Source organism: Mytilus edulis, chromosome 5, assembly GCF_963676685.1.
Source record: "Mytilus edulis chromosome 5, xbMytEdul2.2, whole genome shotgun sequence".
NCBI lineage: Eukaryota > Metazoa > Mollusca > Bivalvia > Mytilida > Mytilidae > Mytilus > Mytilus edulis.
Window position 1 is genome coordinate 32,148,702 of NC_092348.1, and position 19,059 is coordinate 32,167,760.

General features: G+C 33.4%; 2 protein-coding genes across 2 annotated transcripts; both read right to left on the reverse strand.

The window, feature by feature from the left end:
- Positions 1-1,413: 1,413 nt before the first annotated feature.
- LOC139523455 (uncharacterized) lies at positions 1,414-9,654 on the reverse strand. The gene is made up of 5 exons (XM_071317503.1): positions 9,468-9,654; positions 4,713-4,843; positions 3,560-3,637; positions 2,380-2,610; positions 1,414-2,012 (listed from the first exon to the last, which is right to left on the reverse strand). The coding sequence occupies exons 1-5, from the start codon at positions 9,650-9,652 to the stop codon at positions 1,540-1,542; spliced, it is 1,098 nt and encodes a 365-aa protein (XP_071173604.1). The 5' UTR covers positions 9,653-9,654; the 3' UTR covers positions 1,414-1,539.
- Positions 9,655-14,199: 4,545 nt separating this feature from the next.
- LOC139523456 (uncharacterized) lies at positions 14,200-18,717 on the reverse strand. Its single transcript, XM_071317505.1, has 3 exons — positions 18,375-18,717; positions 17,282-17,428; positions 14,200-14,805 (listed from the first exon to the last, which is right to left on the reverse strand). The coding sequence occupies exons 1-3, from the start codon at positions 18,625-18,627 to the stop codon at positions 14,657-14,659; spliced, it is 549 nt and encodes a 182-aa protein (XP_071173606.1). The 5' UTR covers positions 18,628-18,717; the 3' UTR covers positions 14,200-14,656.
- Between the last annotated feature and the right edge of the window lie 342 nt (positions 18,718-19,059).

A 19,059-nucleotide genomic window follows, 5' to 3' on the forward strand; every position in this document is an offset into this window, starting at 1 on the left:
GATTTTGCCATTTTATTAGGGACTTTCCGTTTTGAATTTTTGTGTAGTCGGGACTCAAACGTAGGTATCATTGCCGAATTTCGTTATAATAACTGGACCGTTCCGTCATTGTTTCGGCAAATACGGTTCGCATTCGGCAGGATCTAGATGCAATTTTGACCCAATCGGTGAAAAGCAGCAACTACAAATTTCTCAAATCATGTCTCTTCCACAGAACACCTTGAAAACACAGAATATTGTTTTGATTTTCATGATTCTGATTCGATACAGCAGAATCTGCCACGTCGAATTCACAACTGTTATGCGACGAAACAAAATCGTCTGAGTTTCCACAAATGTTACAGGACGCACCTAAGTGTCGGGGTGAATTGCCGACCTCTCCGGATCTTTCCCGGTCCGTAGAAATATGTTACGAACGTATACGACTGCATTCAGATAATAATATTACATTCGAGTTCAATTAGAAAAGTTATCCGACTTTTCCCCTTTTAGCGCTAGCTGATCTCAAAAGGGAGCCATAGTCGGCATTGTGTTAACGCCACGCTACTTCACACTGCCGATCACCTCGAACATCAAGATTGCCAAAATATCCATGACAGAGCGTAATCAAATTCTTGATCGGATTTGTTTCCGACTTCTACCCGATCGCTACCCGACCGTACAAGACTCCAACTCGCATATTCACGACTTCTTGACAACTACTCTAGATCTTCAACCAGACTAATTATTTATTCGATTATCTCGACCAAATTTACTTTCTTTAAACGATTTTTAATCGACTAACGTGACTACATTAACCACATGTATGTATATTCTGCAGTAATCCTATCTCCACCAGACCTTATCGACTTAATCGTAAAGGGGTGTAGGGATAGTCGTATTTTTATCGAGTATGTTTAATTTCAGTATAAACACATCACAGTATTAAGGTTTATTATTTTGTTGGATTTTAGTTTTAAAAGAGGGACGAAAGATACCAAAGGGACAGTCAAACTCATAAATCTAACGTTGTGTTATTTGAACTGTTGTTCTCTTATCGTCATTTTTCGCCATGGCTGTGTCAGTATGATTTCACACTTTCTGATTAATTGTTCTTCATGTATCTTTTGTCTCTCTTTTAAAAACTTTAACCCTCCGTGTAAATGAACAGCCAATCTTTTATTTTTTGTACAGCTCGACGTTTTTTAGGGGGTGGCAATAGTCGATTTTTTTTATATTAGATTAATATTGCTAGAGGGTTGACAATACATTATCCGATCTCTACTCGACCACTTTCGACCATTTTTTTATCTCTACTTGGTCAGACACGAATTCATATTACTGCTACAAGATACTATGAAAAATGACTCTCATTACTTGCTAAAACACAGAAAGCTCATCTGTTTATTATTATCTCCAAAATCTAGGATGCCCAAATATGTATTCGGAGATAAATTGAATGTTTTATTGAATATTTAGAAAACAATTTCTTCTTTGCAGAACAAGCCATAAACAATTTATAGTGTATAAATGAGCAATTTGCTAGTTAATAATTAGTTTTCAAACTGTTCGACGATATGTTTCTTCTGAAATTGCTGATGCTGACGAATCGTCAGGTTGTTCAATATTTTTCTTCTTGGTTTTATAAGGTCTGCGTCTTATGTTCCGCATGAACAATTTCAGATGATTCTGTATGGTGACTAGATCCAGTAGGACAATTCCACCTATAATACCAATGAGGATAAACAATGCTACAGCCCCGATAGCCTCCCCTCCTGGAGCCTCTCTAGCCGATCGCTTAGGTAAGTTGTAAATCTTTAAGTTTTTTACAATTTCTTGGACCTTTTCATCGATCTCGTGAGGTAAAAGTGGAGCCGGTTTCTTAGTTGTCGTTTTCAATGTGACTGTAGTTGACCTTTTTTGGGGTGGATCTTTCTTAGATGACAAGCTGTTTGTTGATAGTTGTTCTACCGATAATATCTTATCAGTCTTTCCGTGAGATAAGGTTGTTTGTTGTAAATTATTCGTACCTTCTGTAAACAGAAAAAATTTGCATATTTTTTATATCTCAGATAAAACATCAAGAAAACATAAGACATACTGATCAAAATCAGGAAATGCAGTCAAAACACTAAATTCATTTACAAGCAAGTAAAATTGAGAATGGAAATGGGGAATGTGTCAAAGAGACAACAACCCGACCAAAGAGCAGACAACAGCCAAAGGTCACCAATTGGTCTTCAATTCAGCGAGAAACTCCCGCATCCGGAGACGTTAATCAGCTGGTCCTTAAACAAAAAGGTATACTAGTTCAGTGAGGATGGACGTCATATTAAACTCCGAAATATACACAAGAGACTGAAATTAAAGATCATAGGTGTTAAGCTAAAATGATTTTACCCTCGGTGGATTTCTGTATAGTTTTAGTTATTTGGTCGGGAGTTCTTCGCATAGAATCCGTTGTTAGTTCGTCGCTGGTATATTCTTGGTTGGTGTATTTCGCTTCAGATTCAGTTGTTTGTCCGTTACCAGTAAATTGGGAGCTGGAATGTGTGATGGTGTTCGAGGAAGTCGTAACTATTGTGGTTGGTAAAGGCGATGTTGTGATACACATCTGACTTGAATTTGCAGCTGAAAATATTTAAAAGATGCAGATACTGTTATAGGGTCAATGAATTCGTGTATTTTCATTCTCTTCCTGAATACAACTATACACATAATGGTGTAAAGATTACTAATTATTTATAAGATAAGAACTATATATAAAATCTCGACTTGAATGATAGATTCCCAGCACATTTATTGGCGCAATTGATACTTTAAAAAAAATAAAGAGTGCATTGCACAATTGATACCTTTTCAAAACTGTTATTGGCGCAAATTCATTCTGGCCCACAGCCCAATGTGCATACCAGAAGGTTTTAATTAAATAATAAATTAACGTCTAAAGGTAATCTAAAATAAACAATTTGACTGATTAAACCAAATTCTAAATATGTAATGTCTTTCGGGTTTAAATTACTAGCAATTCATTTTGTTCAGCGTTTACATTGGATGCAAAATTTGACAATAACATTTTAAATTTCAAATTGTGTACATCTAGCTACTGCATCATGAAACACCAAACAGCAGTTTGATTTTATAGCATTTTTCAAATTGTTTTTTTTTTTAATATCTTGTATATGACAAAGGTTTTTAAATAGTTTTCAATACCAGTAAGAATTGAGTATTTTTAGAATTTAATCATGTTTGTGAAACAAATACAAGACATATTAAACCTCATCTCTTTTTTGTGAGAAATTTAGATTTTTAGGTTATAGGTAGACTTCGTGTGAAATTTTCAGGAAAACATTAAATAAACGTCATTATATTCAATCTAGTTTTTCCAATTGATTTCGAAATATGAAAAACATCTTTTTATTTTTATCAACTACTAACTAGATAAGTGCTTTTAAGCATCAATCCATTGCGTCGTCTGTTACAGTAGTTAGTGACGTGTCGTTGCAGTTCACTACTAGGTAAACGTTAGGGTCCCGGAGTCTTGGACCAAATGTAGAAAAACATTTTTAAATGTACTTACCAATTCTCTTGCACACAAAATGTAGAGAATTATCACAGTCTCCCTCATACCAGTTATAGTACACATATACACAAGCAACTGAAACAATATACAGAAAAGTTCGATAAAGAATATGTAGGTATGACTACAGGAAAATTGTGGGTAGCTAGGAGTATTATACATCAGACTGGCAACTGTGACAAGGTACAATGAGGAACTTTGTATAAAAAGAGGCATAACTTATTCAACTATGGTGCTAGTGCCCAAAAAAAGGAACAAATGTCAGGGAACCAATATCAACCAAGTTATCAACTACATTTTGACCTACCTACAAATATTAAGGTGACAACTTTGGTACTCAGCGGAATTGCAAAACTTTTCCCTAAGACTGTTACATTCACAATATGAGAATCACGAATATATATATGTATTGTCTCTAATGAAGTTCCCATTCAAGATTATTGTATGATTTCGTTGTTAGTTCAACTCCTGTAAAACTTCTGTTTTCATTGTTGTCAACACAACTAAAACATTTTTTTCTAACATTATTCTCTATGAGTTAGTTTGTGTCTTGCATCTGTCTCGCTATTTATTATGTTATGTTTGTAACTATATTGTTCTCTTGTACACCTGTATGTGTATGAGGTTATGAATAAAATCTTGAAATCTGGAAATCTTGCATCCTTTCTAACACGTCATTAAGAATTTGTTTGCTTTTTTTTGGTTGATTGATTCAGGTATTCAATTATCGATCGTCAGTAATATCGTGCTTAGTAATTTACGCCAAGTTTGCTTTTTGTATTCTTTACAAGGAATTTGTCATTGAAGTTGAATTGAATAAAGTGAACTAGCATGTATATGACAGACAAGAAAATTGTTCATATTTCTTTGGCCCTGTCGATATCGATGTTGGAAAAAGGGGAGTAATAAATAAAACTCCTGTTCCTAGTATTTACATGTACCTGATAATAGGCATCTTCGCTAGCCAAGGATTAAGATGGAGAGGATGGAAGTGGATCGTAACCCTTGGCTACCGAAGATGAATAATAGGATTTGAAAGGAAAATAATGGTGCCATAGTCGTTTTAATTAGAGAAGCATTAACTGTTATCAAGAATGGGGTGTTGCATGCGGAGGCAAGAACATTGTTTGGCGTACTATTGTAGCATCATTACCTTCTAATGGAAAAGTAATCCTCTCTATTTTCGGCAAATAATCAATGGGAGTTTCGTCTGACCAAATATGAACTAGACCTATTCCGAAACTTCGCATACCAATCCAAACAGGAACTCCAGCATATTGTTCTCTGAAGCATAAACATTAAGACTCCATTATTAATGCAATATAATCATAGTGTATGTTTTACTGAATGAATGTTAAAATAATAAAATATTCTCAGTTATAAGATGTACTAAATTGTTAGTTTATATACTGCCTGTAAATAGTCAATATCTTTAAATAAAATAATAGAGGATTCCTTCATGCAAAAGTGCTTAACTATCCCAAAATTGTATCATTATCACTGCAACATTTTTTTCATTCATAAAATAGACTGACACATTTTTTTTAATTATTCTGAATACCATTAAATAAACGTATACATCACGGCTGAAAGACCATTACTATCTGTAATTGCGTCATTGTCATTGATAAGCAAGATTATGATTGATTGGTGTTAAATGCCAATTTAAGCACTATTCTTCGATTTCTGTGTGGTCAGATTTATTGGTTAAAAAACCGGAGTGTCAACAAAACCACCGACCTTTGGTAGGAAGGCTGGCAATCTTAGCCAAATATTAGTCTTGCAAGCCTGCCACCCACGTGATTCGAACTCACAACCTCAAAGTTGACAGTTGGGTGAACCAGTAGATGGGACTACCTAGATCACTCGACCACCGAGACCGCTAACAAGCATGATAAATCTAAATGGTTCGATAAAATTAATAGCATACGAGGTACACCTGTCTAAACTGTTAAAAAATCAGTCCAGCTGTTATCAAAACGTTGTGATGTTCTCTCCCCTGTTCCTTTTCTGAACTGAAAACTACCATTTATTTGTTCTAACTTTTTTGGTAAAATAGATTTCAATCTTTTATTTCACACCGTTTCATAACGATATTAATATGATCGCGATATGCCGTAAATTCAGTTAGTATAAGTCTTATTAATAGAGAATTCTCGATATCTGACTTTACTAACGTTATACATAAAGTATACGTAAGAAATCACAATTAAGACTATATTTGAGATTGAATTGTCTCCCTTTTTCCACAAAAAAACCATATCAAAATGCATTCAGCTATAATTTCGCCATTATCTTCATATTTTTCTTATTAAATCTAATTAGGATATTTGAATTAAGACAACATTGTTGTACATAGGGAAAACGTTTATTTTCAGTTAGGGAATCATGAATACATTGGACAATTAAAACAATATTGATACTGTACGTGTAAGTCTTTTTGTTTATAAGAAACAAACCGATCTAAAACCAGATACAGTCCAATGCCATTAATAGACTGTTTTATACATTATGGTCAAGTGGTCTTTTTGGAATGTTTTCGTCTTTCATTTTTTTTCATACTTCGTCATCCCGGGTTTAATATCTCAGATAGATTTTGTCAGTGCATAATTAATCGATGTTTAAGCGTTCATGCACGTCTTCAACTTGAAAAAGCAGTTTCGATTTTTTAGTATTTATAGTGATTCTGGTAACTTAAAATTATTGACCATTAAACCTTAAGAAAAATAATCGTAATCAATGGTAGCAAAGGAAGGTATAAAGAGCTGATATCCAGTTTAGGATTCAATAACTGGAGACACTGCTATACATCTTTTATACTTTGTTTAAAATGCCAAGGGTTAATTATTAAGTCAAAGCATATTATTATTAAACTATTATAATTGAAATAAAAAATCTCAAAATACAAATATCATCTCACTTTGTTGACCGTCAATCCACGATTTTCAAATCAAAATAGGTTGTATCTCTAATTTAAAGTTGTGTTTGACGTATAGTTATCATAACTAGTATTTTGAAGGGGTTTTTTTTCTCCGGAAAAAAACCTTCAGATATACCTTATAGTCAAGTCAGAATCAACATATGTGTGAAATTATAAAAAATCAAAAGATAAATGTTTATGGTTGATACAAAACTTCACGCCAACATATAAATGTGTCGTATATCTTGTATCAAGATAGTTCTTTGTTTGTTTATTGTCGTCAGTACATAATTAAGGCAATCTGAATTTGAGCCCTGGGTCTGGACTAAAGCTAAAAAATGAAGGCCATACGGTTTCCAATAGTTGCTTAAAATCAACATTATTTCCCCTGATAGTTAGCTATCTGATTGTTAATACTGTTAGATATCGACGATTCATCTTTTGTGGTTGAACAAAGGATTTCTTTTTAAGTTTTTTGTTTTTTGGCTTCATATATATACTTCATCAAATTGTCTGTACGAAATAAAATACCCCTCCGCATCAAATATTTAAACACATAAAAAGATAGTTCGTTCCTTCTATGATGTTAACATTAGAAAGAAAAATAACGGAACATCTGAGTTGCTATCTCCTTGCCATATTCTACCAAACATCTCTTTAAACGAGTATCCACAGTAAGGTTGAACATATAAATAACGAAGTTATTTTTTGGGAAGAATTTCTTACAAATACGTTTACGAAATATCGAATGAAACAAGTGTGGACACAGACTAGCGTGGACAGTATCCAGCATAAAAGAAAATTACTCGGTCAAACTCATAAGACCCAAAAAAATTCGAACTTGATCTGGATTTTATCATGGACATTTGCCAGCCAGACGATACCACCAGATAGACCACCAGAAAGACAGATATACAAACAGATCAGACCACCAGAAAGACAGATATACAGACAGATAAGACCACCAGACCGACTAAACCATCAGACAGACAGACCGACAGGCAAGACCCCCAGACAGTCATACAAACAATACCACAAGACATACACACAAACAAGACTACCAAACAGGCAAAGACAGACAAGACAATCAGACAGACAGCAAGCCAGACAAGACAACCAGACAGACAGACAGCCAGACCAGACTACCAGATAAACAGAAAAGACCACCATACAGACAGACAGACAGACCACCAGACAGATAGACATATCAGATAAACAGACAGACAGACAAGAACAGCAGATAAACAGACAGACAAGAACGCCAGACAGACAGACATACAAGACAACCAGACTAGACCACCAAACAGACAGACAGACAGACAAGACCACCAGACAGATATACAGAGAAGACCACCAGACAGACAAGACAAACAAGACCACCAGACAGACAGACAAAAAAGACGACAAGACAGACAGACAAACAAATATAATAAAGTCTCCTACAGCTCCACTTCACAGGTCAGGGACTTATATATCTAGTTGACACTAGATGATTAACGATCTATATCAATCAACAAAATGTTTTATAGCTAATTAGGCACAAGTCCCACACAAATCAATTTATTTTAATTAACAATTAAACTTAACCAAACTTAAACTAAATCAGTATATCTTTGCGTCTTGGCTTTAAAAGCCATATATGAACATGTAACATAACGTTGCTATGAAATAAAGAGAAGAGCAAATATATTTGAGTGTTTCTACAATGTACATGAAATACTGTTGAGACCGAATATCTACAGATAAGCCTTTTTCAAATGATTTTTACAGTTGTTCTTATGTTGTACTATAACACCACTGTTCCATGTTAGGGGAGTGTTGGGACTCCGCTAACATGTTAAATCCCGCCACATTACGTACATATGTGCCTGTCCCAAGTCTAGAGCCTGTAATTCAGTGGTCGTCGTTTGGTGCCGTGTTACATATTTGTTTTCTCGTTCATTTTTTTGTACAATAATTAGGACGTTAGTTTTTTCGTTTGAATTGTAAAACGTTTTACATTTGTCATTTCGGGGGCTTCTATAGCTGACTATACGGTATGGGCTTTGCTCATTGATGAAGGCTCTACTGTGACCATTTTTATTAATTTCTGTGTCATTTGGTCTCCTGTGAAGAGTTGTCTCATTGGCAATCACACTTCATTTTTTTTTTTTTATTATTTTAAACGAGAAACATTTATCAAACATACCAACAAACGACAAGCACTGTTCCTGACTTAAATTCCTGACTTAGGACCGGTGTATATAATATATGCTGCGGGTTTGAACGTTTTAACAGGCGCCTACCTTCACCTTAAAACTGATACAGCAGTAAAACATCTGTTTTGACTCCTTATAATTATAAAATCTTGATTTATTTCCTTGCAAAAACTTCTAAGCTTGTTCGATTTCATGTTGTATGTGCTGCAACGCATTTAAAAAGATTGGAATTGATGACAGGGGACTCTACAAAGATCCTTTAGTAACCTAAACAAATGTTCATCGGCTGACAAATGACATTGCACATTAACGTAACAACTGTAAAAATACAAATTTCGTCTTCACCGAAAACTTTTAAAAATAATCAATTTGGAAAATATGTCAACTTAAATTAAAAGATACTGATAAATTTCATTTTATCTATAAAAATCGTATTTTTTAATCTTACTGTCAAAAATTTATATATATATCTGTAAAAACAATCACCGACTTACCATCTTACGTATGCTAAGTCAGTGATTCAGTTCGTAATACATAAGTATTCACCTTTTTAACGGTCTAAAAATGATTTTGGGAAAAGAAAGACAATCCAAATTAATAATTTTCACTTTCATACGTACAATGTATGTTACAATGACGCTTGAACGGTATAAATAACATGAAGTTGACGCTTCATACGTACAAATACCATTGTTAAGTTTCATTTAATGTATAAAGTAGTCTACTTATGTCGCTTGTGTTGTTTTCTCTAATATGCAAGCACAATGTATTCTTTTTTACAATAATTTACCTTAAATTATCTATATATTTGTCTTCGTCCTTGCTATGGATGCTGGCAAGTGAAGCATTCAACCCCTGACAGATCCCAATGGCTCTTTCATAGTCTGCTCCGCCTTGGTTTGTCATTATAATGTATTCACTTTCACCATTAATAGACCAACAGTCCATTTCTAAGAAGAAAATATTTTTGGTCATTAATATACTTATGAAAGAATATTTTATTTAAGATTTTTGTAATTTTAAACATTAGATATCGCTTTAATTTCAGTTTATTCAGAAAAAAAACAAACTTTTGGGCTATTTAAATTTTACGGACGCCATCACGAGTTGGTTGACCGTTATGGAATAACCGTTTCACAAATGATATCGGATATGTTCCTTACGTCGTAACTACAATCCCCTTCCCTTTCATGAATATGACCTACCGAATTAGACTATTTACCGGATTTGTAATCACTTAAGCAACACGACGGGTGCCACATGTGGAGCAGGATCTGCTTACCCTTCCGGAGCACCTGAGATCACCCCTAGTTTTTGGTGGGGTTCGTGTTGTTTATTCTTTAGTTTTCTATGTTGTGTCGTGTGTACTATTGTTTTTCTGTTTGTCTTTTTTATTTTTAGCCATGGCGTTGTCAGTTTGTTTTTGATTTATGAGTTTGACTGTCCCTTTGGTATCTTTCGTCCCTCTTTTAAATCGCGGTCTATTTCTGAAATTAATTCTTACATACTTTTAATTGTTTAACCCTGTATGATAACATTGCCCATGTGAAATATTAAAATTGTTCGTATGAACATTGAACGACAAGAATATATGACGTATAAAATTTTCTGACGTCAGAATTGCGAATCAATGAATGTGTTTGTAGATAGATGTTTGTGTGTTCTATTAAATTGTTCCTTTTCAAATTGTTACACGATGATGACTTCTGTACCCATATTTTGACTATTTTATTTATTATGTGTGTTTAGTTCACGCATCATTATAAATATAACGGAATGTAATGAGACTGTAAACAAAGTGAGAGGTTTAGCGCTATAAAACCAGGTTTAATTCACCATTTTCTACATTTGAAAATGCCTGTACCAAGTCAGGAATATGACAGTTCTTGTCCATTCGTTTTTATGTGTTTTGTCATTTGATTTTGCCATGTGATTATGGACTCTCCGATTAGATTTTCCTCTGAGTTCAGTATTTTTGTGATTTTACTGTTTACCAGAACGAGAATAGTTTATGAAATATTCTTGAGCAGAATGTTTCCTCTGTTAGATAAAAATTCATTCACCAAATTATCTCTTAAGTTTTCGTCCGATTTATTTGCTCATATTGCTAATATTTTCTAGTGTGTAATATAATAAATATGAAAATCTTACCACATTTTGCAAAACTGCATGCACACAAAATTAAAATTGTAATCCTTATACATTCAATCATCTCAAAGACAAATCTCCATAGCTTCTAATTGATGCAACTACTAACAACAATAATTTACTGTATTGAATTGGAAGGACGCGTTAGCATCCAATTATTGTTCGGTTGGATGTTGTTTTATTTTCAATAGTCAATTTAACCCTCCCATATTCTGCTTATATGCTTATCCAAATCAAGATTTTGTAATTCAGAAACTATAGTTTGCTGCTGTATAAATATTTGTTTTGTGTTCGTGTTTTGTATTTATATCAGGCTGTTTGTTTTTCTCTTACATTGTTTAGCATTCTGCAATGTCGGAACTTTTTTATATCTTGGTATTTGAATACTAGTATTCGAATTTGACATGCACGGTCATCTCAGTATACCAGAATCTATGGCAAACGCGACGATTTGAATTTTGAAAATATCAATGTCCCCAATTTAGTACCAATATACCAACTTCCCCTGCACGTGAAATAAACATTTCCCAATTGATTCGGTATTCAAGAGCATACAGCAACTACTGAGACTTTTTAAAACGTCACCAGTGTCGGAGTAGAAAGTTGATGAACCAGGGGTTTGTCAAAAGTTCAATGGACCTTGTTGATAAATATTCCGTATCAATGCAAGTTGATAGTATTGAAGTATAGATTCTGGATACTGACGTTGTTTATCATTTTAATAACGTGTGGTAGAATTTCTTTTGTGTGTTTATGGAGATTGCTTTTGCTGTTAGGTCTGTTTTCGGTTGTATCACTTTAACGTGGCTCTGTACTTATAAATCCCGTCATTGTGTTCTTGTTCTGTGATAATTTTGTATTTTAGCCTTTCATTTTTGCTTATATGCTTTGTATATAAGCCTTTTTGTGTTTTTTATTTCTTTTTAACATATGACGTGGACCTGTTCTTTAACATCCCGTCATTGTGTTATTGTTCTATGATAATTTTTGTATTCTTGTCTTACATTTTCGCCAATATGCTTTGTCTATATGCCTTTTTGTGTTTCTTTGTTACATATGACGTGGCTCTGTATTTAAATATCCCATCATTGTTATTGTTCCATGATAAAAAATTTGTTTACTTATTTGTTTGTTTTTATAGTGATTAAGATATGAATCATTATTGCATTAGCAACAACATTGCTTTAGCATAATACAAGGTATATACATATATGACAAATATGACAGAATACAGAGAACAATTAAATAAATTAAATAATGCAGAGATAACTTATAATAATATGAATAACTGTTACATATTCACTGATAATTTTATTTCATTGTTTATTACAATAAGATAATAACACAATGATGACTGATAAATTGTACCCCTATTTTTGACATTTTTACTTATAATGTCTGTTTGTTTTGTTCGCACATCGTTGTCAATATAATTTTATGCGATTGTCATACAAGTGAAAGGTTTAACTAGCTATAAAACCAGGTTTAATCTACCTTTTTCTACATAACAAAATGCCGTACCAAGTCAGGAATATGACAGTGGTTAACCATTGTTTTGATGTGTTTGACCTTTTGATTTTGTCATTTGTTTAGGGACTTTCCGTTTTGGATTAACCTCGGAGTTATTTTACCAATGGCCGTACGTGTATTTAGCAAGTAAATATCAATCCGTATTTGCTATCTAATTTAAGATAGTTTATCATCAGCAATTGACAGAACCAATAACATCTGCACCATCTCATTGTCACCATCAGTCTGGAAGGTGTTTTTTTTTTTTTTTATTTCAAAAGAAACAATTTACAGGAAACACATGATACAATGAAGTTTACTTTACGTTAGTTATTAAATTACAACAGGCGAGCATTTTCATAATGTGAAAAGGGGAAGAAGATAACAAGAGGACGACTAAATCGTAAATAACACGAGGACTAACATGCGTTTACAATGAAACAAAACAAGTCAATAAACCAACACGCATGTAGACAGCATAAGATTGGGCAATACGAACGCTAAAAAAATGGGAGTGAACTTAGGCGATCTTACACAGTTAGCAGTTAGTGTTTTTTCTAGTGATACCCGTTGTGTTGTTTATAAAAAGTAAAAATGAGGTGATAAATTACATTCGAAGAATTTAAGACGGGATTGCAGCAACGACAAATGTGACATGTTTATAGTCATCTGTGATACCGATTTTCTGTTAAAGTCAATCAATTAATGTTGGCCCCGATGGAGTAATTCCACATTTAACATCTGTCCTATTAGGAACCGTTTGTTACATAAATCTTTGTAGGTAACTACCCTTTATCAAGGAAATCGCAATAGGAAAAACAAGCCCTGGAGTATTTCACCAGCGGGTAGCTTTATACACCACATACAGGCATGTCAAACATGTACCAAGACGTTGAAGCGTAAGCAGATTCAGCACAGCAAATGACCAATTACCATGCTTTACCTGCATTTAATAAAAGAACAGGTCAATAGTTACATTACATGTGTGTTTCATTATAACTCGTTATTATGATAAGCTAACTTCAATCTATGAATTCAACCTTTATTTCAAAATGAATGTAACTTTCATGATGACACGTGCTTTCACTATAAAGTGCAGTAAATAAAAGAAATACTTGAAATCGATTGTTCATGCATGGTCCTAGCAAAAAAAATGTAATTATAATTATTGAATAATAAGTAATTTGATTGGGTTGTAAATTAAGTGTTGACCATGCACATATTTTTAGAATGAAGCGCGCACAAAGCGTATTTCGGTCCACACTTTTACACTCCCATAAAACAAAAAGAAGCATCAATTATAATTGATGGGGAAATAAGGACGAGTCAGATAATATCTCTAATAGTTATCAGACCAAACAACATCAATTTTGACAGTATTTGTATACGAACTGTATTTTAAACTATATCTTTCGATTATAGTATCACCATTAAATGTAATAAAGATTATTGACTTTTTTACTACCGTTTTATGATTGGTTAATTCTACCATAAACCAAAATTGAAAATTTATTGCAATTCCAACACACAGTACAGCATTGATATTCGATTAAGAATCGATATTTTATATTTTCGTGTTTTCCATGTTATCGCTCTTTCTTTCTTATTATGCTAGTTTTGTGCATAAAACACAAAACGTTATAAATAAATGCAATTGCTAATGGTATAATGATTTTCAATCATCTTTGATTAATTCAAACTCAGCCAGTGAAACGAAATAAGTAAGATATTTTACGCATGTTATATGCGCCTCTGGGTGCAGGAATTTCTCGCTATGATGAAGACCTATTGGTGGCCTTTGTTCCAGTAAATACAGACGGTACTTGTTAAAAGTTCAATGTTTATAATATATACATACATAGAGAGAGAGAGACACTCATGTTTTATTACAAGTATCACAATGATAACTATTTACAACCCCTTTATATACCAAGCTAGGTCACTGCAGGCCTGTGTAATGTGCAATGTATAATATTTTAGTTTTAAAAACCGCAATATATTTTTTTGCTTTTGCGACATAAGTTCTCATCAGCCAGTAACAAAAAGAACAATTAAATTATTTATAATTGTTAATTGAAACACATATCATTTGCGTTTATATAAATAATACACGATCATACACCGGTACAAATTATTTGTTTGTTCATTCAATGCTATGAGAACGCGGAGTGAGTTATCCTGCTTGGATAGCTCGACTAGAAATGCAACACCGCTCAGAACAGTCTTTTCGTAATGAGTGTACATCAACAAAAATCAGGTACAACAACTTTCAAATAATACTCCTCTTCAGAAGAATAGCGCATGGTTGTCATGGTTGCATCATCATCTCCTTCCGGTTCCAATGTACACAAGAAACAGTACGCCATTTACAGTATACACAATGGCGGCAATGCACATCATCGCAAAAGAAAAACTCAGATGACTTTTTACTTCTCCTCCAAATATGGCAACAGTAATTATTATCAATGCTCCTGAAAAATCAGACAAGAATATATACTGTAAATCATTCAAGATCATTCAAATTGATATTTTTCTTATTCATTAAGTTAACAAATTCGTCACGTCGATTTACAATGTCTTAGCTTAAAATTTACTGTATATACCCTGATGATTTTGTTTTATTTTATTTTTATCGAAATGTGTCTATATATAGCCTAACTTATTACTAGTAAATAACAATGAGGTCTTAATGAGGAACATATAGGGTATGTTTACTTTTCTAATCGGTTTTTTAAAAGTATCATCACTGCTTGGTGTCCATGGCATTTTAAAAAAAAGATACCATTTTAAGGGAGCTACCATTTGATTTTTATGGGGGGGCTAGGATGAAAAATTTTGTCCTGCATTTTTTTTAGCTGTAAGGGACCACATCAAAAGTTCAATGTAGGATAAAAAACTTAATTCACATAGTTTTTTCACTGACCCCTCCCCCCCCCCCCTCCCCTCCCCCGGCCCTTCTTAACTTTAATTTGGGAAAAATTGATTTACCAATAGGGATATATGTAAAAATCGATTTTAGATATACAAAACTTGCAGAATTTTAACACCCCCCCCCCCCCCCCAACCCCCAAACTATTTGATTTAAGTTTTTTATCCTACATCGATCTTTTGATGTCGTCCCTAATCTCTGTCCTGCATTTTTATTTTTCACTCTGTTCGGTCCTGCCTTTTTTTTTTTTAGTTTATCCTGACTTTTTTTACCTAAATTGTCGTCCTGACTTTTTTTTTGCAAGGGTCTCATCCTGCCTTTTTTTTACTCAAAACTCCTGTCCTGCCTATTTTTTTCAAATTTCATCCTAGCCAATTAACAAGGGTTGAATCCGATACCGATACAAATAGTATATTCAGCTATTACCTTATCTGTACGTTCCGCATTTGACAGGCGCACCACCAAACGGTGTATTTAGGATTTTGCTATATACACGGGTCATAATCAAAGGACTGACACTACTAAATTCAATCATTGTCAAATTGTTCCCTATTGTAGTTTTATTCAGCAATCAGCAAGACTTTCTAAGATAACTAATATAGGACAATGCTGTTGATTAAAAAATACTCCATTCCTGGATAGCCAGGACCTTTTGTTTTCCAAATAAATAATATTTCCAATAACTGATAAGTTTCAGGTCGACGGGTTCAAACAGAAAGATTTGTAAGCAGAGAAAACTGTGTATCTTATAATCGACATGACTTATCAGATGACAATACCAATTACTAAAATAAGGCTTAGGCATAGTTGTATACTTTAATTCAGTCACGGACCCGCGAGATCACGGGTGTGTACTTGTCTATAATACTAAAATTACGAGGTCCAATTTGTCAGCCGTCATCACGTAAAAACGACGAATCAAAGAATTCAACTTTATATATAACTAATATAGTACAAAGGTGTAGATTAAAAATTACACCACTCCAGGCCCTTTTGTTTTCCACGTAATTAATATTGCCAATAATTAAGAAGTTCCGGGTCGAGTCCGATACCGATACCAATAGTATATTCACCTGTTACCTATTACCTTATCTGTACGTTCCGCATCTGACAGGCGCACCAACAAACGGTGTATTCAGGATTAATATGCTATATACACGGGTTATATAATCTAATTAAGTCACGGACCCGCGATATCACGGGTATGTTCTAGTGCTATTTAAAAATCGCTTAGGTGTGGGGAAAACAAGTTAAATAAAGGCAAATAAATTGGCATATTGATTTTGTTTCATGGGTGGATACACCATATTTTACTTTCTTTTCTTTGATAATTTATTCACTGGACATCTTTAAATCATTGTAAATTTCAAAAAGAGGCCCCAGGCTTCAATAAAACCTCTCTGATATCATCCGGTATTTATATACGCAGCAGCTTTTAGTGCTTTATCTAACTAGGTCCGTGACAAAATGAAATTTGCAATGAATAACATACTGATAATTTATCTTTTTTATCATGTCAATCATCAAATACATGACAGCTGCGAATGTTTTTGATAACGTTATTTTAGCGAGCGTTTGACGAAAACCGAATTGAATTCCAGTTATTGCCATTTTGGTAAGTTCCTTCTGGTCCCTCACGGCGTCGATCTGCGGTCATTCTGTCCAGTGCAAAAGAAGTCATGTCATTGTTTTTCAACGGATGGTACGGTAAAAAAAACAAATACTAGTATATGTTATGGACATGATAACAACAATTTTAACATGGCAACGAGTATTCATATATTTAAACATGTTAAATGTAAATAAAGACACTATTTTGGATTTATATAAAATGCATAAAAGTTTTTAAATAATTTGATTTGTAAATTTATATATTCTCTTGCTTGGAGATTTATGTTTTATGTCCTTTAGTGATCAGTTGGAACCCGTATTTGACTGTGATTTTTTTTTCAGAAAAAAATGATATATATAACAAACTGACTTCGTGGTTTATCAACATGTAATAACTTTAAACATACCAGTAACAAAAGACATTATCATCGACAGCATGAGAAGTCGTCCATTATCAGTTTTAGATACACATGCAAACCAAAACACCATAGCGATGCCAACAAACGATGCAATTAGGCTGAAACATGCAAATACTCTGGAAGCTACTAAAAATCCTGAAAAAAAAAGAAAAATTGAAAGACGGATTAACTTTAAAAATAAGATATGGTTCATTGATTGGCAATGGTAAGAAACTCTCCACAAGATACCAAATGGCATAGAAGTTGACTATGATCCAATATTGAAATACAGAATAGAATAGAATATTTTTATTCACCAAATCAAGGCCCAAGGAACAAGCATGCAAAAAATATCATTATAAACAGTAACATAATTATGCAATTCAGAGACAAGACAAGTAGATATGTAACATGTGTAATAAAAAAGGCTACAGGAAACACACACAAGAAAATAATAGCAATAATACAAAATTAATTTTTATATCCACTCAAGTCTGTAAAACCATGATAGTGACTAGTCGGATGTGATAGTATAATTTAAAACTATAATGCAGCTATTACGATATACTTAGTGCCTAAGTACAGAAACGCAACACATTGCACAACCTCGTGTACACCTTTTAATGAAAATACCTCGAAACATTCTTGGAAGTATAAAAAATGAAAAATGTTGTCCTGCCGTTTTCTTTCTCACTCTACTCGGTCCTGCCTTTTTTTATTGGTTTATCCGTCTGACTTATTTTTTTTTAAGAGTAAAAATGAAATGATATTTAGCTCCCTTATGACTAAATTTTATTTCACATTCTGTATTACATTTTTTTGTTGCTAACATTCTTTTACAGTAAAGATCGCTTATATTCAATTCTAAAAATCCATATTTTATATCTTATCTGGTTTTTAAAAATATCACTGATGTAGTGTGCGAGAGAATTAATCAATGTAAAATCTCGGTATTCAATATATATATATTGACCAACGAAGCAAAGGAATTTAATTGAGGATTTACAGTCATGACAGTAAACACGGTATAAAAATAAATTGTACATAAATGTACAGCCGTAAAATGTCAAAATTGCTTATTATTCCTACAATTATATATTACCTGGGATGTCATGTACCAAATTTATACACCCGATGCCACCACCACAGGCTTGCCACAAACCCATATGATCCATACCGACACTTCCCGCATGCGTTCCTTCCCGATCAATGAATTGAATAGGAATGGCACCACTCGCAGACACCCATACTGGTGTTGCAAATCCGAGAATTAATGAACAGAAAGCAATAATTGTTGACAAAAACACGATCTTAATCACTGGTTGCAGTTTTATCCATGCTTCAGGACATGCCATGTCGAGTACAAATGTTTAAATTTAGAAATTCTTTGCGTCACGGAATTTCCCAGGTGGATGGAACATAATATACACACTATGACAATAATATACACAGTTATTTAAACTGTCGTGTGCACATACCTTTAACTGTCAAAGACGAAAGGTCAATTACAGATACACACGCGCAGAGTTAACTCGAATTCTTATAAAATCGCCAAATAAAGACAAAAACAAAAAATAGAAAAAGCTAAATTATTAAAAAGCAAATGAATATCAGGAAATATATGTTATTATGCATAATATGTATAAAGACAGAAGAATTCGGTCTTAATTGACAATCTGAGAGGCTTCAAATATTTATAAATTTCCATTTTTATTAGAAAATTATTGTTTAGTCAATTTCAGAAACAGTTTTATATGGAAATTGGACTAATTATATTTCTTAATGGG